This window comes from Notechis scutatus, chromosome 3, assembly GCF_049901735.1.
Source record: "Notechis scutatus isolate UNSWTSFEM ecotype Mainland chromosome 3, rNotScu1.2, whole genome shotgun sequence".
Classification (NCBI taxonomy): domain Eukaryota; kingdom Metazoa; phylum Chordata; class Lepidosauria; order Squamata; family Elapidae; genus Notechis; species Notechis scutatus.
The window spans coordinates 15,891,032-15,914,015 of NC_142011.1; the positions used below are offsets into that span (position 1 = coordinate 15,891,032).

Sequence of the window (22,984 nt, forward strand, 5' to 3'; positions counted from 1 at the left end):
GCTAGGGATTCGAACTGTCGAACTGCTGACCTTTCTGATTGACAAGCTCAGTGTCTTAGTCACTGAGCCATTGCGTCCCATATTTATTTAATTCCAATCAAAGCTGCCTATTAAGGCTAGATTTTTTTTTTTGTTGTTGTTGCAATTGTCTGTCCATTTTTTTTTTGGTCATGGCCTGTAGCCTTAAAAGTAAATTATGCACATTTGAAGCAGTTCTACTGTTCTTACTAATGTTGATTGAATATGTACCATCTAATGTCAGCTCTTAGCAACCACAAAATGGATTTTCTCCTGGAGGATCTGTCGCCAGACTGGTCCTTCAGGTTTTCCAGCGGTACATCCATGGCTGTAGTTGAGCCTATGTTGCTGCTGGTTGTCTGGTTCTTCTCTTTTTTTTCTATTGCGCTAATACAGTGAAATTATAATATTTTTTTCTTCTGCAGAAACTGAGCATCCGTTCCTTAGAGTTTATGGATTTTGTCACAAAACCAAATAAACTGGCATGAAAGATGCCAATCTGAATTGATGGTTCCACTTTTGAATTTCATGTAATTTGTGAACATTTAACTTTAATTACAAACAGTATCAGTGCCATTATAGTCTCTTATATTTCCAACATTCTAGGTTCGTCAAGCTGCTTTCCAATCACTTGGTCCTTTTATTTCTACTTTTGCAAACCCTTCCAGTGCTGGTCTTTACATTCGAGAGGATGGGACGCTCAGCATCCGGCCTTGTAGTCCGTGCCCAGACCACAGTGCAAATTTAAAGTTATCAAGGTATAGTGATTTGGCATTAATGGTAACTTGGGCAGCTTGAAACTAGAACTCTGTTTTTCATCCAATTGAGAAATCATTAATGCGGTTATTGTAATTCTCAGGATGAAGGATTCTATCTTGATAGCTCAAAATTCAGTATTCATTTCAAAAAGTGTTTTATGTAATAAAATATTATTTCCACCAGCTTTATAATTATAAGACTCTTCAAAGTGTGCAATGATTTGCTATAACTAGTGGTGCAACTATACATTTCAAAATCCATATTTAACATTATAAAATGAAGTATTGAAGCTTGTAATGGTGGATATTTAATAAACTTGCCTTAACAAGTTTATTAAATATGAGCAAGTATCTTATGTGCCGGTTTTTCAGAAGTTGTTTACCATTGAATTAAAAGGAGTATTTAATCATAACTTTGAAAACCAGATTTTAAAATATGAGACAACTGGAGGAGCTCTTCTTAAAAAACAACTAAGTATAATATTAGAAACATAAATGACTGAAAGCCCCTTAAAAGAAATGGGAAATTTACTTTATTCTGTCTCATATTTGCTTGGATACAATATATATATATATATTATGTATGTATGTATGTATGTATGTATGGTATTCAGCTTTGTTCGGGTATTTTCCCACGTCATTATAGTTGTGCTTTTAAAGTTGTATCAACGTTTCGGCAGAATCTCATCTGCCATCATCAGGCTTCTGTATTGTGTTCGTCTATGAGTCAGACTTTTACAGTTGTTTCAGTTTTAAATTTGGGGCTAGCCTACTGCTGTACTCCCAACCAATCAGGATGAAGAAAAAACCATTCTGGCACAGCAGTAGGCTAGCCCCAAATTTAAAACTGAAACAACTGTAAAAGTCTGACTCACAGACAAACACAATACAGAAGCCTGATGATGGCAGATGAGATTCTGCCGAAACGTCGCTACAACTTTAAAAGCACAACTATAATGACGTGGGAAAATACCTGAACAAAGCTGAATACCATACATATATATATATCTCCAATTGTTTCATCTCTTTATGAGATAGAAAACATGGCAGAAATAAATTGCACATATCAGATTAGAGATAAAGTAGTGATAAGTCTAAGACACATTTTTACAGCAAGATAGTTTCAAACAACTTACCTTGTTGCGAAATGTGAAAAGAATTATTTCAAAATTTAATCCAGAGGCTATTGGACTTTTGTTTTATCACTTCCTTCTCTTCTGAATGTGGGGGGAAAGCCCCAGTAGTGCAATAAAGCTTTTATTTGATCTTGGAATCTCCTTGATCAGACAATTTAGAATTCATTGTCAATTTCTTGACCTCGCAGCAAATATAACCTGGAAGGCCAAATAATTAGTAAATAACTTGAAGTTCAACAAGTTAAATTTAAGCTTGTTTAATCTTATGAAGCACCAGCATTTTCAGAAGCAGGATTAATTTTGAGAGAAAAGCCATGATTATTATAATTGAAACTGTACTTAAACCACTACATTTAGGCGAGCTTAGTTTATGTTGACTTTATATTTTCACAGTTGTTTTAACAGTATTTCTCTTCTCAGATCAGAGGACTCAGTGGAAAATAAATCTTTGGCAGTAGAATCTTCTTTTACCCCTGTGGTTTGTTCTGAAATGACACACTTGGATGCACAGAATCAATGTTCAGCCATACACATCAATTTTGGAATAGATCAGACTATATTACCTCAGGGAGATGAGACTTTTTTAACTAATGATATTAGAAACTGTCAAACCAGCGAATATCAGGAAATTAGCTCAAGAATCCAGGCCGGACAGGATGTGTTTAATACTTTCTTATACTGGCGACCTCCTCTTCCTGATATAAGCCAAGATATAGAGCTTCTTCAGGGCAAGAAAGAGATACATGACAGCACCTCAGTATCACAGGCACTTTATAATAACTGCGTTGCCAGCAGTGAAATTAAAAAAGTTCTGCAAAGTTTGCAGGAACACATGGATGACCCCGATGTTCAAGGCAAGTTTTACTAGTAGCTGTCCTGGTGTTATTGTCTTCTTGAAATTTCTGCTATTGGTTGCCATGTTCTTTCCCAGTGCCTTATTACAAAGAAAAAGCATTTTCAGAGCTCCGTATAGTTTCCCTAACATTCTGAGTCATCATAGACGGAACTGTCAGGGAAGTGTTTAGGCAGGGCTAAATTTTTGTCATCTGTGAAGAACATCTTTCCCAACTCGAGTTTAGCTCTGCCTTCTAGTTGAGAATAGCTCCCCCCGCCACTTCTTCAACTGGTCTGAAAGAGAAGGTTCTGCATTCCATTCTTTTTTTCAAAAGAGACAATAAAAGTGGGAAACAATAAAGTGAACCCATTTGTGAATCACAACTTAAGCTCCTCAAGAGTGTAATATTTGCCCATAACACATTTCTGCCTGGCTTGCACTTCCACCATTATTCACCTTGGCAGATAGCTTGTTCCCCAAAGGTCTTACTTGTGGGATCTCAGAGTATTTTGACCATAAGAGAAACCATAGATTAAAGTCATTTAAAATATAGAAATAACACCAAAGAGGCCTTTTATGCTTGTTATAATAAAGTGTCATAACTCAGGTCCCTCTAGTGGACTTATACTTGTATGCACATTTCTTATATTTTCATGCCCTGGTACAACCTAATTGGGAAGAAGAGGAGCACTTCATAGGTGATACTTGCATGTGCAAACTGGGACTCTTCCAACAGAGATGTGTACAGCTTGTCCTTTTATCATTTATTAGCGTCCATCACACATTCTTTTCTATGTCATCTCAGCCTTTCATTGGTATATTAGTTTGCTGAATCAAATATGACACTACATGGCAGCAAACAGTTAATTTTGTTACCTCCAAGTGCTGTTCTCTGATTCTTGTCTGAGCTTGGTAAATTATTGATTTACCAAGCTGTGTCAATTACTGTGACTTCTTATTCCTACTAATTGATGTCCAGACTTGGTGTGGTGGGTTCCTTTATTTTTACCATCTTCTGAATGTCCATATTTTTTCCCTTGGGTTTATAATTCTGTTCATGTGGTTACCCCAATATTTTATTTTCACAGAAGACATCAAAAAAAATATTAATAAGCAAAACCCATTCAGCACGAGCTTCCAAACTGTATTCGTTTCCATGGAAGAATAGGGCTTGTATTCCAACTATGTATGGATTCAACTGTTAACTGAACTGGCAGATGCTCTCATATTTAGCACAGTGGTCCAGAAAGAAGATAGTGAGAATCTGGCAGATGGCAAAGAATGGTTGAAAAGAGTCCTGGTCATCTCTACAGCCATGATAAAGTAGACCTGTATACTCCTATGTTAGGCAGCTCAAGGATAGTTTGGCTAAATTTGCCAAATAATGGAGTTGATTGCTTGTACCATCTAAACAGTGGTGTAAATTGAGGCAGCACTTGACCAGGCTAAATTTTACAAGCATTTTTTATAATGGTCATAAAGCAAATCACTGCAGCTGTTAAACAAATAGCGTCTAGTTAACCAATCCATTCATTTGAATTTTTCTGAAAACTGGCAAGAAGCATCACAAATGACGGTCAGAAGACTATGGGATGTTGCATCCAGTCATAAATGTGAGCCAGTTGTCAAATGCTTAAATACAGTCATGTGATTGTGGCACAGGAGATGGCAGTTGTCACTTCAAGGCCTGGTCATAAGTACCAATTTGCAAATCTGTTGTAACTTGGAATAGTTGTTAAACGATTGGTCATAAGACAAGGACTACATATAGTCTCATTCTTCCCAGACATAACCAGCCACTCTTGTCATACTAATGCCTTACCAATTTCCCAGTCTTCAGACATACTTACCTATTTAACACATTTATATGACTGTTTATCTGTCATATTCACTCAAAATAAAGATGGGAGCAAAAACAAAGCCATAGTCCTCTAAACTGTTGGTCCATGACCTTGAAACCAGGCCACAGGAAAAATGGGCAAGCGCAAGATCCACTCATGCAAATGGAGGTACTCATATAAATGGAGCTTCATGGGTGAACACAAGTGCCCTCACATGAGTGGAGCTTCGTGTGCGAGCACAGTAGAGGACGCGCATGTGAAGCTCACAAATGGAGCTGTGCGTTTGCAACTGTCACCTCCCCCAGGCCAGGCTGCCAAGCTAGAACGGTTGGGGGCCACTGCACTAAAGAAAAAACTAGTTAAGGCCCTGGAAAAAAAAAATCAGTAGAAGCCTAATGAGCGTATCCCACAACCAATTTGGACTTCCGTTAATGCTCTAACTCCAGAACTTGGAATAATAGCCAAGTCTTCATGACTTTCAGAAGGGTAACAGGATTGGAATTGTCATCTTTGAAGGGCTGATCCACCTGACGGAGAAGTCATACTACCTAAGACCCACCAGTGCCACACGTTGATTGATGGGACCCTGATCTTATTGGATGGAAAGAAACTTTTTTTTATCTGTTTTGATCAAGTGTAGTTTTAATATATTATGATTCATACCGGGGACATGTTTTCATGAAATGAGCATCAATGCCACTTGTTTTCCACTCAATTATCTATAATAGCTCCAGACTTCAACACAATTGCTTTTAGCATAAATCATTTCATGAAGCAAAACAAAATCAAATGATCAACTTGTGACTTCCAAATAACTATTTTTAAGTGCCAATCTTAAGTTTTTTTTTTAATTCAGCAGGCAATCTCACTATTTAATATTTTTATGGCTACTAAGAGTGCTCAGAATGTCATTCTTATGTCTGTCTTTGTAGATCTCTGATTTTAAGACACTTTCAGCTTACGTGCAGAACCTCCATCAAATGTTTGTATGTTACTTCCAAGGTCATCCTGTCTTTATAAACATTTCTAGATCTGAACATTCCCTATAGCCATAAATAAACCTACCTTCACTGGTTTAAGAACCAGTGTATAAAATATTTTCATTCATTATTCATAGGTTTATTGAAAGTATATATGTTTTTAATATTTTGGAAAATGGGGTACAGTATTTGAAAACTTAATGGGATTTATTCCATTCAATCAGCTCAGGTTCAAGTACTGTCTGCTGCCCTCAGAGCTGCCCATCTTGATTCTGTCAGTGGCTGTGACAGCAAGCAGAATGTGGAAGTTAATGATGCCTATCAAGAAGACACTCCAAATTTGGTCTGTACTTCCAGAACAGCAGATGTAAATATCTTATCTTCATTGCCAAGTCTGGCTGATGTGATTGAGCTACCTGATCCAACTATAATAAAAAATGCGGTAAATATGTGTTGTGGACAGGACAGGTGATGGTCAACTATTCATCAATCATTTTCCATAATTTTAGTTTCTTTGAATTTTAGACAGGTAGCCCTTAGGGAACTGGATTGAAAATTACAGGACAAAGCAAATGCAACTTGAAAGGTTCACTCAATTAGACTCATGTTAAAGATAATCTAAAAGCTATCTACTGGTAGTCCTCAATTTACAGCTGATAAAGCACTACCAGCCATTGCAAAAAGTTGCACCACTATGCGCATAGTCACATGATTATGATCTAGATCAGGGGTGTCAAACTGGCGGCCTGCGGGCCAGATGCGTCACACGCAGACCACGGCCACCCGTGCTTCACAAAGGCAAAAAACATAATACAATCAAGTTTGACACCCCTAATCTAGATGCTTAGCAACCTTTTTGCACTTTATTACCAAGCGCCCTGCGATCATGAGCTAGTCATTTCCAATCTACTGGCTTTCCTGAAAGTCAGTGGGGAAGCCGGCAGGAAAAGTTGCAAGCTGTTGCCACCTGCTGGGTAGTTGAAATTCCCTCCTGATAGGCAGCTTTTTAAGAGTAAAAGGGCTACCTGCTGAGGGAAGGGGAACTCCTCTGATGGGCTATAGAAACAGAGATCAAATCCCTAAGATCTAAGTGTCAGGATTCCGACACTTAACCTTTAAATCATGAGTCTCGAGCCAAATTCCAAAAGGATTTATTGGGAGTTAAAAGATGCGGCATTACCTGGGTGTAGCCGACTCTGAGACACATAATTCATTGTTACCCTTGACCCTGGTTTTCCCCCACCCCCTGGGTGTATCATAATCCATATTCTCCAATGGGACACATCCATAGCCAGGAGTCATCCTCTCCAGTTAGAATTTTGCACGGCAGAAACCTCGGTCACCTAGAAACTATCTTTGAAAACATTTATAGAATGCAAGCTTCTCATTGCTTCCCCTCCCTTCAGAAGAGTCCCCTTCAGTGCATAAAGGAAGGCTGAAACCAGTAGGCATCTGTTTCACTTCACTTAACAACATAGAAGATAGTTTAACGAGCACAACTCAGAGTGCCACGATTGCGGTCATTAAGTGATCCATTCATGTGGGTTTCTTACTTAACTATTGTTTTTGCTCTATGACTCAGGTCCCGATTTCAAATTGTTTTATTTTTAATTACTGAACCTTGGAAGTTCTCCCAATAAATACTTAGATTGGCAAAGACCTACATAAAGGAAGCTTGATAACCTGCAGATAGGGCACTCGGAGACCTTCAGTGAATTATTAGAAAAATATTAAAAATGGCATCTCAATGCTGACATGGGAAAAAGAATAAATATTAAGCTTGAAATTTTCTGCTTTTTGTGCCAAGCCGAATGAAACAAATGGTTGTTTATTGGTTTTTTCTATTCTTGGCCCAATGTTCTGCTTAAGTGGAATGTAGAACCAATATAAATCAGTGATACTTCGTGATTTTTTGATCACAGTAATTCAATTCATAGAAATTGATTTTTTGTTACATTTCAGTTGTAATGCATTTTAATGATGTTGTATATTTTATTATTATGCACTTTTACAGAAGTCAGAAGAACAACACAATGATGTCAACAAAGCTTTAGAGGCACAAGAAAATGATCCACGTCTTGAAGAAGACAAATCAAAATTGCAGGTTTCCAATTTTTCTGATATTCCTGGTCATAATTGAGATTTTAAAACAAACTGTTCTTAAAACAACTTTTGTACTTCAGTACTGACTGATTACTATGTCTAGAGATTTAAGCTTGATAAAACATTATTTTCAAACCTGGCCATATGGGTTATTTTGAATACTTGTCTCCTTTTATTACAAAAAACATAATACTTAATCTAGATTTACCCAGATTGAATATTTCACGCATCCTATTTGGAACTTTCTTCAACCTTGGATTTTGTTGTAAAAAAATAAACAAAGTTTGGCTTGAACAGTATTTATTACTTGTGAAATACATTGATTTCTTGTACTAGTTTCAGAATATAGTAACTATGTTGTATAACTAATGTTAAAATATAAACCAAACACTGAGATAGCAAAAGCTGATCTATTGCCATCTGTGTTGTAAAGATGTATACTTTTATTATACTATATACACAAAATGTGTCTATTTCTGGTTCGTAACTTATTTCCAGTTCCTTTTATTTAGTTCATTGGCCTTGCAGACTGGTGTGACATTTAGCATAGGTGACTTAGTGTAGAAGAAGCTGATTATTCCCTATTGCAGAACTGATAGTGTTTTTGGCCCATTGTTTACCTCTTTACTGGCATTATGTGGTTGCCATCTGGAGGAAGAGATAGAATGTTATACTAAAAGCACAGGTGTCTTTTAGTAGTGGTATAGCCTTACTCTTGTTTAATTTATTGCAATCAATAATTTACTATTCTTTTTAATCTTCAGGACATTATACCTCAGCCTTTGTTGGAGCAGTATTTATCTATGACAGACCCTGCTCGAGCACAGACAGTTGATACTGAAATTGCGAAACATTGTGCATACAGTCTACCTGGTGTGGCCTTAACACTTGGCAGGCAAAATTGGCATTGTTTGAAGGACACCTATGAAACTTTAGCATCTGACGTACAGGTAAAATACAAAGCAGTCGGTATTGCTTTGCGTTATTTAAACTATGCATATAAATGTGTGAGAAGCATGCAGTATTTATTATTAATCTGTGTTGGTTTGTTTAAAGTAGTCCCTTTCTAAGTAACTTCCCTAAGTAAATTGTAGGAAGATAGATATTTCAAAAAATTGATGCCTTGTTTGCATGTTTTTTGTTGGGTTTGTATTAGCTTTGATGGTAGCATGGCTGCTTCAGAATGCCATCTCTGTGAGAATAGACTGCTGGGGTAGATGGATCCAGTAGAACTCTGCTCAGGTTCTAATTGCACCAAATATTGTGTATAAATGGCTTACTTTTATCACTGGTCTGTGCTAGAGCTACAGTAAATCAGGCTAATAAGGGTAAATAAGATATGTCTACTTCACTTGGAATGTTAGTTTATGTAGTAAAAAATTAACCAAGCCTATATTTTTCCAGGTTTCCTGGAAATAGTTAATTGTGGAGTCCTTAGTGCTGTCTGAACTTGGTAGTTTTTTTGCGGATGTTTCATTCCCCCAATTAGGTAACATCATCAATACTTGACATTGACATTGATGTCATTACACAGATGGGTAATGAAATGTCTACAAAAAAATAATAATAACCAAGCTAGGTGAAACCAAGGACTCCAGAGTTCAGCCTTAAGCTACACACATTCTTTTCTAAATAGTTAATTTTTGGACCAAAACTTCTATGAAGAAAATATAATAAGAAAAAGTAACATCTGCCCAGGAAAAAAAAAAGACTGAATAACATAACATTCAGGGGTAGGGGATGAAGGTTACATATTATGGCAGGAATAGTCTTAATTATTTGCTTTCCAGTAAATTAGCATTTTCTGACTCATCATGCCCCATCATGAATAGCCATTGTGTGAAAGTGTCCATGTTACGTTTTTGAAATTCCCACTCCACCCCCACCCCCAAATGGCACCTATCCCATCAGAAATACTAATACTGATTTTATTATATTTTATTATTATATTAATTTATTTGATTTTTAAAATTAGTTTTATGGTTTTAAATGTGGTTTTTATATTTTGTAAGCTGCCTTGAGTTGCCATGAGCGAATAGGTGGCAATATAGATTTGATTTATTGATAGATAGATAGATAGATAGATAGATAGATAGATGATAGATAGATACGTACTGAACAGTTACAGCTAACAAAGATATCAGTTTCCTTGTCCGGCAGGCAAAGTATATATTTTAGAATTTTGCTGTTTTTTAAATAATCAGTATGAACTAAAATAATAATTTTGCAACCATTTCATTCAGATATCAGGATTTCAGTACTTTCAGTGGAAAAGGTTATCCTTTTACTAATCTGAAATTGTCCACTATTCAGCGCCATTGAATTATCTTTGGTTCTAGTATTGAGAGAAAAGATTTATTGGCAATTTGGTAGCACTATAAATTTGCATACATTGGGTTTTCCTTGTTTAAATATTCTTTTCATCTTATTGTACTTACTCAACTGTGTTCTGTACTGTTCTGTCCATTTGTGTGAACCATTTTCAGTGGAAAGTCCGTCGCACGCTTGCTTTTTCCATTCACGAGTTGGCTGTAATTCTGGGAGATCAGCTAACAGCAGCCGATTTAGTGCCTATTTTCAATGGTTTCTTAAAAGATCTGGATGAAGTACGCATTGGAATCCTCAAACATCTTTATGATTTCTTAAAGGTAGGGATAGTTCACATTTGTTTGGTTTTACCTACTTGAGAAAAAGAACCAGATTTAGAGACAGCCTCACTGCAGTCATTCATACTCTGGCAATTTCCTGGTTGGATTATTGCAGTTGCTGAGCATGGTCTGCTTTGGAAATGGTCCGGAGACCTCACTTCACTGGGATTGGCTGATACAAACATATATACAGGCAGTCCTTGGCTTACAACAGGAATTGGGATCAGAAAAGCCATTGCTAAGGGACACAGTCATAAAGCATGATGTGATGTGACTGCATCCCTTAGTGGATGGCAGTTCGAGTAACCTCCCTGCCCTTGATACTTTAACCGAATAACAGAGTTGGAAGGGACCTTGGAGGCCATTAAATAAGAATAGAGCCGTGGTGACGCAGTGGTTAGAATGTACTACTGCAGGGCTAACAACTGCTCACTCTAAGAGTTCAATCCTGACTGGCTCAAGGTTGACCCTGCCTTCCATCCTCCCGAGTTTGGTAAAATGAGGACCCAGGTTGTTGGGGGCAGTATGCTGACTCTGTAAATCACATAAAAGCACTGTGAAGCAGTACATAAGTCTAAGTGCTATTGTTATAGCGTAGATCCTTAAACCAGGATCCTTCAGTTTCCAGTTTTCTGTTGGCTTTCCTATTGACAGCTTATGCAAAGCCAACAGGGTGTGCAAAAATCATGATTATGTGACTGTAGGGGCTCGTTAAATACTAGTTGTTCAGCTCAAGCATAACTTTGAACGGTCGATGAATGAACGGTTGTAACCCAAAGGATATCTGTAGTATCAGTTCTTTGCTGATTCATTTCCAGACCCATTTTAAAGAGTTGGTTTTGATCTTTAAAGCTCTAAATGGCTTAAGACCAGGTTATTTGAAAGAGCACTTTCTCCCACATTTATATTCCTGGATTTTATGCATGTTTAATGATCCCTGTCCCATATAGACAGGTTTTTCAGTAGCCATCCTACCAAGGAAAAAAAAACCTGTCACTTTTTTCAGTGCCATTGTAACTTTGAAGGATCACTAAATGAACTGTATTAAGTTGAGGACTACCTGTACTGCGAATGAAGTATTTCTATGAAATAAGCCTTTCATGTTTCACACATGCTAGATTAACATCAAACGTCATGTGTGTCTTTAGACAAAAGAAAAAATCAATTGTCAGACATACAGTTTTTGTCGTTTTGTTTTTAGTTGCTTCATGCTGAAAAAAGACGCGAATACCTTTATCAGCTTCAAGAATTTGTGGTAACTGACAATAGCAGAAATTGGCGATTTCGTTATGAACTTGCGGAGTAAGTTAAGATTTTTTTGATTTTTGATTTTTTGATGGGCGTGTCATTTACCTCGAAGCATAGAAAGCACAATTAAAACAGTATCCCAGAGAAAGCAAATTACTTGGGCCTTTTTCAGTGTTCAGGCTTGAGCTTAGGACTGAAATGGCATTGGTCCCTCTTTGTAAGGGCCTGGGTGGAGATCTAATATCTTTCCTGATCTTACTAAATCCCTCAGCAGCCTTTGATACCATCAGCCAGGGAATCTTGGACAATCTGTGAGAAATGGAGATTGGAGGTATTAATTTCAGCAGTTTTGCTCCTTCCTGAGTGGATTATTCCAGTCAGTTGGCATGGGTGGGTGGAGGGAGAAAAGAGAAGAAAAATTGGCCTTGCTGCTGCTCTGATTTTCCCCCCAAAAAAAAAAAAAAACATTTAATGTCTACATGAAGCTGCTGGATATAGGTCATCCAACAGTTTGGGGAATAGAATCATCAATATACACTGATGATACTCAATCAGAGATCACTATCCCAGGCTCAGATGAAGATGCTGAGGAGATCTTGTCCCAGTGCCTAGAGCAGGGGTGTCCAACCTTGGCAACTTTAAGACTTGTGGACTTCAACTCCCAGAGTTCCTCAGCCAGCAAAGCTGGCTGAGGAACTCTGGGAGTTGAAGTCCACAAGTCTTAAAGTTGCCAAGGTTGGACACCCCTGGCCTAGAGAATCTTAGGGCCTGGATGGAAGAAAACAGGCTTCAGCTGAACCCCCAAGCGAGATGAAGTTGCTATTTGTTCCCTGTGGCCCTGAGTTAGCTCCAGTGGCGTCTCTCAGGGGAGGAGGCCTGTCCCTGTGGGAGCAATTGTGTGACTGGGGGTCGTCTTGGATAGCTATTGCTGGAGATGGGTGGAGGCTACGTCCATAAGGCTCTTTGCCCAGCTTGGGCTCCCTTGCCAGTTCACCCCTGCCTTGAGTAGGAGGACGTTGCCACAGTGACATATGCTGTCCTCAGTACTTGCCTGGACTACTGCAATGCGCTTGACATTGCGCTGCCCTCGGAGGCCTCACAGAAACTGCAATTGCTCTAGAATGCAATGGCCTGCATGTTAGCATGTGCTCAGCATTAGGATTATAGTGTACTAATATTCAGGCCATCGGCAGTTATCCAGATGCAATTAAATGTGCTGGTTTAACTACAGGACCATCCCACCAACTAAATTTAATCCCCTCAGAGTGCATTTTTCAGAAGATATTGCTGGCAATGTCACATTTCTTGTCCAGTATGGGGTGATGTGTGGGGCCTGGATGTGTTCTGTTCTCATGGTGGCCCAAGACTTCTTGAATAGCCTCCATTGATAAGTCAACACTGAATTATTAATTGCCAAATGTCACAAGACAATAATAAATAAATTATTAATAAAGACTAATAAATTACAACTAGAGCAACAAATTTTATTTTATCTCTCTTTTTTTTGGCAAAATTCAAAGAAACAAAAAAATTCCATTGAATTCCGTTGTGTGAAGCTAAACAAATACAGATTTTGTAACTGAAACAAGTATCTTCCTTCCATTTGGTGCTACTGTTGCATAATTCGGTTAATTTTGTATTGACTGCAAATGAATATTACTACAGGTATTTTGTTGGTGTAACATATTGTAACATCGCTGACATCTAGTGGCCAAACCTTGTAACATTTTCTTTTATGTCAGTGTTGCCCTATTACATTAGTTTCTCAAATTACTGTAGTCAATTACTTGGTAAATGTATTTATTAGTAGGTGCCCATATGGCACAAGCATGGCCATATATTTCTTGCAATAACAATGAATATATATAGCTCAGTGTTGTTAAGAGTTTTCAAGCTTGATTTTGAGTTACAGGTATTTCATCAGTGAAAACTACAAAATTTAAATATATATATAACCAGCAGTAAGGAGAATATAATTCAAGAACCTAAAGAATCTTAAAATTGTTCATTCATTCATTCAACCACCCACCCACCTTTCCATCCATTAAAATATATATGCATGCATACATGCATACATACATATATCACACATACACACACACACACACACAAACACACACACACGCTGCCCATCTCGCTGTTAAGGCAACTCTGGGCAGCTTGCAGATCATAATTGATTCTTCAAGCAGAAAGTATGGTAGAAGCCATTGCAAAATGCTGAGTTCCTAATGATATTCCTTAATAGTGTTATTTTCCAGACTTATCTGTATTTTCAACTAAAAGCTAGATCATATATAATTAATTCTTTTTTCTTTTTCTTTTAGGCAGCTCATTTTGATACTTGAACTTTATAATCCCAATGATGTGTTCGACCACTTAAGACATATTGCACTAACACTCTGTTCAGATAAAGTTTCTGAAGTCAGGTGGATCTCCTTCAAATTGGTAAAGCACCAGCCTTTATCTCCTTTTGTTCTACATGATATAGCCATTTGGCTTAACAAGTCTACTTTTAAATGCTAGAAACTTATTTCAGCATTCCCCCCCCCTCAAAGTTCATAATAATTATATTTATTTATAGAGATTCACAGGAAACAAATGTGTAATGAGTGATACTTGCTGTGGGAATTGTATTTTATTACACTGCTGTCACTGCTCCTTCTTGATTCTTTGGTATTTTTGCAGGCTGTAGCAATACTGCAGAAGTTCTATGCATACAATGCAACTTCTCTGGGATTAAATTTCATTAATGAGTTGATTATGAGATTTCGCCACTGTTCCAAGTGGGTTGGTCGACAAGCATTTGCTTTCATCTGCCAGGTGAGTCTGCTTCTTGTGGTGTCTGTGATGTGAGCAAAGAACCGAGCTACCTGATATAATTTTGTTATTAAAGCTAATCATATCCTAAGTCCCCTGCGTGAGAAATTTGATTTGAAATTTGAGGAGAGAACCCGTAACTTTAAAACATGAAAGGTATCTCAAGGAAACTTGTTCTGATTATCTAGGCTCAGGTATATAACCAAGATGAGAGCCTTGAAGGAAACAGTGGCAAACTACTTCTAAAAAACCTTGCCAAGAAAAATGCAGGGAGTTGCCCAGGGATTTTCTGAGAATTGGACACTGTTGATAGGAAGGGGGGAAAAATCACTTTCATGTACTTCTGAGGTTATTTTCAGCGTATGAATATAATCAGGGACATACCTGATAAAGCAAGTGATTTTTTTCCTTCTATAATTCTCTTCTCACTAGCTTATTTAGGGAAGATTAATTTATATCGTAAGGTAGTCCTTAACTTATGATGGGAATTTATGTTGCTAAACATTGTGATCTGAAAGCATGATAATACATGTCTGCATTGCTTACCAATGGCAATCACTCTTTGGCTGTTTATTTTTTTAAAATTAAGTTCTTACATTTCTAGACAAAATTTTTGGAAGGAAATTCATGTGGTACCAAGTGATTTATTCTTTGGCTTTGTAAGGCTAATTTGTCAACTCGTAGCTTAATAACTCCTCATTTCATAGTTTCTGTGGGTGTTGTGAATGCTACAGGAGTTGGAACAGCTTCCCATAGCTGCTATTGTATAAATTATGATGCATTGAAGTTAGGTCTGTATTTCATTAAACAAAATGCCACATAACTTTTTAAATAAAACCAAATAGCCTATGTTTACTGTTCCTCAACCTAAGCTCTTTTGCATTAATATCATGTGAACTGGATTTGATATAAGGTTGTGTGAATATCAAAACTGTTTGCAGAAAAGATAACACTTTCTTCTGAGTATCAGATGGATCAAAAGCTAACCTGTCTCTCATGTGGTATGTGCTATCTTTTATACCTTGCATGATGCTGAACAAAGTTAAGGAAGTCTTTGGTTCCTTGTTCTATGTCTAATTATTTTTTATGTAATTGTACTATTAAGCATTATAGCTATAATCAATTTCATCCATTTTGTTTGTTCAGTATTAGTATTACTGAACACTCAGTACCACTACTGTGTTGTATCATCTGTCAATGGAATGGACTGTGTTCTGCTTTTTAGGCTATTTTTAGAAGTTTGAGGAAGCAAAATATTTGACTTGCAATGTGCACATATTAGAATGCATAGATCGACAAAAGTTCTCTGTAAAGATCAGCAAGAATTTAGCTATTTTGGATGTAACTGCTGAGTAGAGTATCCGTCTGTTTTGCATCTTTAGCACATCTAAAAAAGACCTGTTAGCATGTTTCAAGAAACAGCCATTGTTCAAATCTCATGTAAAATCCATGTAGTTACCCATGTCTACAATCTGTCTGACATGCTGAAACTGAATAGATACACAAGGGAGTACATAGCATTTCACAATTGTTATATCTATGAACATTAGCTTGGTCAGTGATTAAAATATGTATTTTATTTTAATTAAAGGCAGTGTCTCATAAGAAAGATCATTAACTTTTAGCTACAGTAATACATTTATTTGCAACTAGATTTTAGCAAAGTTCATATAAAATTGCAATGGTCCATATCAGTTCATTTGATCCTCTCTAAATACAGGTAGTCCCCAAGTTACAAGCAACAATTGAGCCCTAAATTTATGTTGCTAAGCGAGATAAATTTGTTAAGTGAGTTTTGCCCCATTTTACAACTTTTCTTGCCGTATTTGTTGAGTGAATCACTGCAGTTCTTAAATTAGTAACAATTGTGAAGTGAATCTGGATTCTCCATTGACTTTGCTTGTCAGAAGGTCGCAGAAGGGGATCACGTGACCCTGGGACACTGCAGCGGTCATAAATGTGAATCAGTTATCAAGCATCTAAATGTAAATCACATGACCATGGGGATGCTGCAATGGTCATAAGTGCGAAAAATGGTCATAAGTCACTTTTTTGGGTGCCTGTTATAACTTTGAATGGTCTCTAAGCGAACTGTGGTAAGTTGAGGACTATCTGTAGTGCTTTTTCCTGTTTTATGATTAAAGGCAGTAGTTGAAGAAGAATGCATGCCTGTGGACCAGTTTGTTGAACACCTGTTGCCCAGCCTTCTAAGCCTAGCTTCTGATCCTGTGCCAAATGTACGGGTTTTGCTTGCCAAAGCACTGAGGCAAACATTATTGGAGAAAGGTATGTTTAGTCCTTTTGGAGGCAGTGCTAATATGCACTACTAGGTGGTTGTCTTTAAAATTATGTACTCAGAATAGAGCTGAAAGGGACCTTGGAGGTCTTCTAGTCCAACCATTTCAGACAGGTGGCTGTCCAATCTTTTCTTTAAAAACCTCCAATGATGAAGCGCCTACAGTTTTTCAATATAGATAATGCAAAACTTAAGAACAAAAGGATTACATGGGTTTCAGATGCCATAGCATTGCTGCCTTGTGTTCTCCTTCTACCAGAAATTGATGGTTATGTGAGTTGCTTAGACTCACCTGGCCAAGCTGAGCTCTCTTAATGTGAATTAGAATTTGGTTCATCTAACCCAGGGGTGTCAAACTGGTGGCCTGTAGGCCGGATGCATCATGCGCAGGCCACACCCACCCCACCTCCACAAAGGGGGAAACCATTGCAATGACAGCAAATGTGACACCATGAGTTTGACACCCGTGATCTAACTCCAGTATTGTTGATCCTGATTAGCAATTACTTTTTGGAATTTCAAGAGAAGAATGTTTCCAGCTTTGCCTCAAGTTTTTATTTTTTGTTTATGCATTGTGCATATAGAGTGAGTTTGGTGACATGGGCAGTGTAGAAATTTAATAAATAAATAAAAATTAAAGACTCTAAACTCTTCACAATAAGCAAAAGATCCCACACAAAAATAATTTCCCCTATTATAACCTGGCCTCCCACAATCCCCTATTATAACCCGGCCTCCCACGATCTCGGCAAAGAGTCAAATTTGAAAAACAAAAAAGTCATCATCAGAAGCCATCATTTTATCTGTGATCTTCCTAATTGCAAGTGTGTATTCTGCCATTGACCTGTTGAATCTGTAAGTGCAGATATGCTTATTGGTTATCCTGACCCTGATATATTTAAAGTGGAATGCCTCAGTTGTGGTACAGAATAAAATTGTCAGTGGTAGCAAGGTTGTGGAGTTGTCTCTAAATGGCTCAGCTTGCCCCTTTTTTGCTGCAGCTGCCAAAAAAGCCAACACAGTTTTAGGCTGCATAAACAGAGAATCAAGATCGTGTGAAGTGTTAATACTACTTTATAATGCCTTGGTAAGGTCACATTTGGAATACTGCATCCAGTTTTGGTCGCCACAATGTAAAAAATATGTTGAGACTCTAGAAAGAGTGCAGAGAAGAGATTAAGGGGACTGGAGGCTAAAACATAAAAAGAATGGTTGTTGGAACTGGGTATGTCTAGTTTGATAAAAAGACATGATAGCAGTGTTCTAATATCTCAGGGGCTGCCCCAAAGAAGAGGGAATCAAGCTATTCTCCAAAGCACCAGAAGGCAGGACAAGAAACAATGGTTGGAAACTAATCAAGGAGAGAAGCAACCTAGAACTAAGGAGAAATTTCCTGAGAGTTAGAACAATTAATCAGTAGATCAAATTGTCTCCAGAAGTTGTGAATGCTCTAACACTGGAAGTTTTTAAGAAGAGATTGGACAACCATTTGTCTGAAATGGTATATAGGGTTTCCTGCCTAAGCAAGGGGTTGGACTAAAAGACCTCCAAGGTTTGCTCCAACTCTGTTATTCTATTCTATTCTACTTACCGGGAATTTGGTAGGCTTTAATAACCTGAACATCTATATGTTTTTCCATGCTGTAAAGACTTTGAGTAATATTTTCATTTCCTATTCCTTTTGATTGTTCACTTTCATTTTATTGTTCGTTTTATATGAGACCCCACTGTTTAAAAGTAGGTAAATGAATGCTTTGATACTGAATAATATTCTCATATTAATTTCTTAGCATATTTTAGAAGTGTTGGGAATCCTCATCTGGATGCTGTGGAAGAGACTGTGTTGATTCTCCAAGCAGATAGAGATCAAGACGTTTCGTTTTTTGCCACCATCAAACCAAAACTCAGTAACATGCATATCACGTTACTTGAAAAACAAAATTAACATTTTTTTGTGCATGTAGTCTATGAAATTATTATTCAGCTAACAAGTTCCTGCTATGACTACTAACCAACTTGGTGGAAGAGGACTCTATCAAGGAAATAATTCACAAGAAAAGGCCATGTTCTTAATTCTGTTATTAAAGTGAGAAACATGTTTGTCCTTTTGTGTACATACCACCTTGATAGGGAATACTTGTTTATTAATTTTTTAATATAATTATGTTCTTTCATGAACATGAGGAGTAATGCTTATCTCTATCAAACATCCAGTTATATGTTCATATGGTTATGTGAGCTCATGCATATTTGCAGCTTAAATATCATTCCACAAACTAAGAATATGCCTTTTTAAATACACTGACTCAAGTTACAGTGACAAACCAAGACAATGCTTGGTATGACTAAAACTAAGAGCATCGTTGGTGAACTTAAAATATATGAGCCACTTGCTTATTTTGCTCTTAATTGAACCACGGCCATCCCCATTTTATGGTATTACATTATTTAAACCATGAAATTGTGCTGTTTGGTAAAGAGTTAAGAAAACAAATCTGTAACTTGAAAAAAAGATAAAAGTAAAAGTACAGATTAATGTTCTCTTTAAGATGATAGCAGACAGTTTCATGAATTTTAGCAGAGTGTGGGAAATTAAATGAACTATTCACCTCTATCTTTGACTGGTACTGGTATGTCTTCTGATGAAACCTCCTGTTTTGAAACAGCTACATCTGAAGAAATCCTTACATATTTTCTAGGGTATATTTCATAGGAGACGGTTTGATGCTCGGGCTTATAAACTGTTAGATTTCATTATTTTGGGGAGTTTCTCAACATTTGCTGAAGGAAATTAGAATTTTCCCAAGGGAGAAAGAAGCTTGGGATAGGAGTTAGCATAAGTTTGAAATTCCAAGAATTGAATGTCTGGACTGGGGCTATTCTTCTTTTCAAGAGTGACAGAAAATTCAGTATGAAGTATTTTTTATCTAGCGATCTGTATAGTCTTTGGATTTTGCAGATTTCCCCCTAATTATATATTCCACGATCAGCTATTTCTGAAGATCGGGAGACCTTCTGAAACAACTTTCCACTTAGTGTGGAGGATCTCCACTTAGACAAATGTCCTGATCTCTCTATGTGCATATGAAGTCATACTGTTTAGACCAGGGGTGTCCAACCTTGGCAACTTTAAGACTTGTGGACTTCAACTCCCAGAATTCCTCAGCCAGCAAAGCTGGCTGAGGAATTCTGGGAGTTGAAGTCCACAAGTCTTAAAGTTGCCAAGGTTGGACACCCCTGGTTTAGACCAACCTTGATCCCTGAGCTTCTTGCTGAAGCTATGAATAGAGTAAAAAAATAGTTTTTTTCTTATTGCTTTGGACAAGATAAAAATGGGGAAAAAATAAATAAGGGGGGGAAGGAAAGGGAAAGAGGTGGATCAATGTTTATCTTGATTTTATATTGTTAAAATACAGTCATACATGCAAGAGATTTGGAAAAACAATGAAACTCAGTCTGTGAGGTGTTTCCCAATCTTGGCAACTTTCAGATATGTGGACTCGCTGGCCAGGGTATTCTGGGAGTTGAAGTCCACATATTTAAAAGTTACCAAGGCTGAAAAACACTGGACTGGTGAGAGCTGCTGGACATAACCTTCCCAATTTAAAGATTATACTGTGAGTCCGCTAGCTCTAGATAGATACGAACATTTAAATTATACAAAGAATTTACTATATGTACTAGTGTAAGAACTAACCCCCTGAAAACAACCCCTCTTACAGCATGATTTGTTTGGCAGAACAAAAATATATATGACATAGGCATCTCCTAGGAATCATTCACAGAAATAAATGATCATTGCTTGAGTTAATGGTTTTATTTTTAGTTACGGAACAATATTCTTAAGACATTTTTAAATTGTGTATTGATATAGAAATGAGGTTATTAATCCCAAAAATCTATAAGAAAGATTTTAATTTTGGGATAAACGTAGTAGAATCACTTTAGAAAATATGTAAAATATGCTTTGTTGCAAGCCTGATTATTCAGCTAATATCTTAAATGTCCTTGTTACGATAAGTTGTTGTCCTGTGTATTGTCTGTTTGTGTCTTTTTTTAAAAAAAAATGACAATGATTTAATTTATTAGAATTGTTTAACACATTTTGGACACAATGCTATGAAAGATTGTGTTCCAGGTTGCAAAACAGTTTTTAGATTTTATAATAATCTTATTTACTTTGCAAGTTTCTAAAATGTTTTTTGAACATCTAAAAATATGTCTTTGGTATTTCGGTATAAAAATGTGTAAACTAAATTCTGCAAGCTGATTCTATATTTAAGTGTTTGACTAAGTTTTAAACAAAATGCCTCTTCAATGCAAATGATTTTTTAATGTCTGCAGTTACTCTGCAGTGACAGTTCTTTTGTAGTTTCACTATCTTTTTCTAACGCTTGTATCCTACAAATATTTTAATAGTTAAGATTTTTCTAAAAAAAAATCAATTTTTGCTTCTGTAAAAAGTTCATTTTTTTCATCACCATGTTTTTGAATGCATGTAGAAATGTCTGAAAAGAACTGTATATATAGTCTGCTGTTTAGACGGTTGTTTGATGGCCATGTTAATTTTAGATTAGAATTATTTCCTACACTATCCAACTAAATATCAAAAATACGTGTGGAGGTTGTTGCCGTAGTTTTCATGATTTTTTTTTAATTGGCATTTATGCATGAGTAAATGGCAGAAATTTTTTACTGAAATGACAAATCAAACTTTTCATTAATAATTAACACCTAGATCTGAGGATTTAAAAAAAAAATATAAACAATTTTCGTTAAAAAATTTTGTAGAATGTTTTCAAACTATAGTTGCATGCAGTAGAGGAATGAAAAATTCTGGACACTCCAACTTGCTTTGGTTCCCCATTTATTTTCACAATTCAGTTTATTAGCTTTGGGTTTAAGTAATAAAGAACTGCACCAACACCATTCATTTCACAATTGCTGTTAGACCCACTTATAAATCAACACTGGGATCTGTGCAGTATGGTAGTCTTAAAAACGGTTTACCTGTAATAAAAACTGATGATGTGATGATACCTTACAGGTTACTCTAGGTGAAAAAACACTAATGGACATTTGAGGATAGTCACATGTTCTTTTCAAATAGCATAAAAGTAATTGAACCTCACAGTGAGTTAGAGCTGATACATAGTCACCTCTTCTTACAGAAGCTGCATGGATTTCATTTTGAAATCAAACCTGGTGTTATCTGTTGCAACATAGTTACAACTTTTTAGTTGCAATTCTGCTGTAGTAGTTAAACCTGTAAAGAATGGTGGTTAGAATCCAAATAGTTGGATAGGGTCTGAATGTGCCACTGATTTTGTAAGAATCTATGTAACTTTCTATTCTTATTTATATCAATAAATTCCACCGTTTTATCAAATTCTGTTTATTGAATGTACTCTTATTACTGCATATTCTTTTCGAACATCATTTAGCATGCAAACAGCACAGCATTAATCAGCATTTCATATTATTTATATCCCACATTTATTACTTTTTTTAAATAAACGGCTCAATATGGCAAACATCTAATACAGGTAGTTTAGTTCGTTTATTGTCATTGCACCTTGTACAATGGAATTAAATACCATCTTCAGTGTACATTATGACTATGAAAATAAGCACACACATCCTTCGCATTCTATACATTGAATTGAAAACCCTTCAAGTCTTTTAAGTCTTCAACTTATGACCACAATTGAGCCCAAAATTTCAGTTGCTAATTAAGAAATTTGTTAAGTGAGTTTTGTCCTCTATTTTATGACTTTTTCTCATCACATTTATTAAGTGAATCACTGCAGTATTTAAGTAGCCCGGTTGTTAAGTGAATCTGGCTTCCCCACTGACTTTGCTTGCCAGAAGGTAGCAAAAAGGGATCACATGACTCGGACACTGCAACCATTGTAAACGTGAGACAGTTCTCAAGCATCCAAATGCAGATCACGTGACCATGAGGATGCTGCAATGGTCATAAGTGTGAAAAATGGTCATAAGTCACTTCTTTCAGTGCTGGCATAACTTCAGTCACTAAATGAACTGTTGAAGGTCAAGGACTGCCTGTACTCCTGCCTCCTATTTTCCCCACAGCAACAACCCTGTCAGTTGAGTTGGGCTGATGAGGGGCTGACCCAGAGTCACCCAGCTGGCTTTCACAGCTAAGATGAGACTAGAACTCATTTCTAGCTTGGTATCTTAACCGCTAGACCAAACTGGCTAATTACTATAGGATATATGATGATGATGATAGAGCCTCTGTGGCACAGTGGTTAGAGTGCAGTACTGCAACCTACTTCTG

The 22,984-nt window shown here is 36.8% G+C and overlaps 1 protein-coding gene across 4 annotated transcripts in view; it reads left to right on the forward strand.

The window, feature by feature from the left end:
* LOC113410386 (serine/threonine-protein phosphatase 4 regulatory subunit 1-like) overlaps positions 1–19,790 on the forward strand; it is a 45,735-nt gene extending 25,945 nt beyond the window's left edge. For 2 of the 4 annotated variants that reach the window (XM_087959245.1, XM_026664928.2), the window contains 11 exons: positions 625–776; positions 2,333–2,766; positions 5,793–6,010; positions 7,583–7,672; positions 8,436–8,621; positions 10,158–10,319; positions 11,521–11,621; positions 13,892–14,012; positions 14,253–14,387; positions 16,529–16,670; positions 18,471–19,790. In XM_087959245.1, the coding sequence (XP_087815371.1) occupies positions 625–776; positions 2,333–2,766; positions 5,793–6,010; positions 7,583–7,672; positions 8,436–8,621; positions 10,158–10,319; positions 11,521–11,621; positions 13,892–14,012; positions 14,253–14,387; positions 16,529–16,670; positions 18,471–18,625 (1,896 nt within the window). In that variant the 3' untranslated portion in view covers positions 18,626–19,790. The remainder of the gene's footprint in view (positions 1–624; positions 777–2,332; positions 2,767–5,792; positions 6,011–7,582; positions 7,673–8,435; positions 8,622–10,157; positions 10,320–11,520; positions 11,622–13,891; positions 14,013–14,252; positions 14,388–16,528; positions 16,671–18,470) is intronic. The other 2 variants (XM_087959246.1, XM_087959247.1) reach the window with 2 other exon arrangements.
* The last annotated feature ends 3,194 nt before the right edge of the window (positions 19,791–22,984 follow it).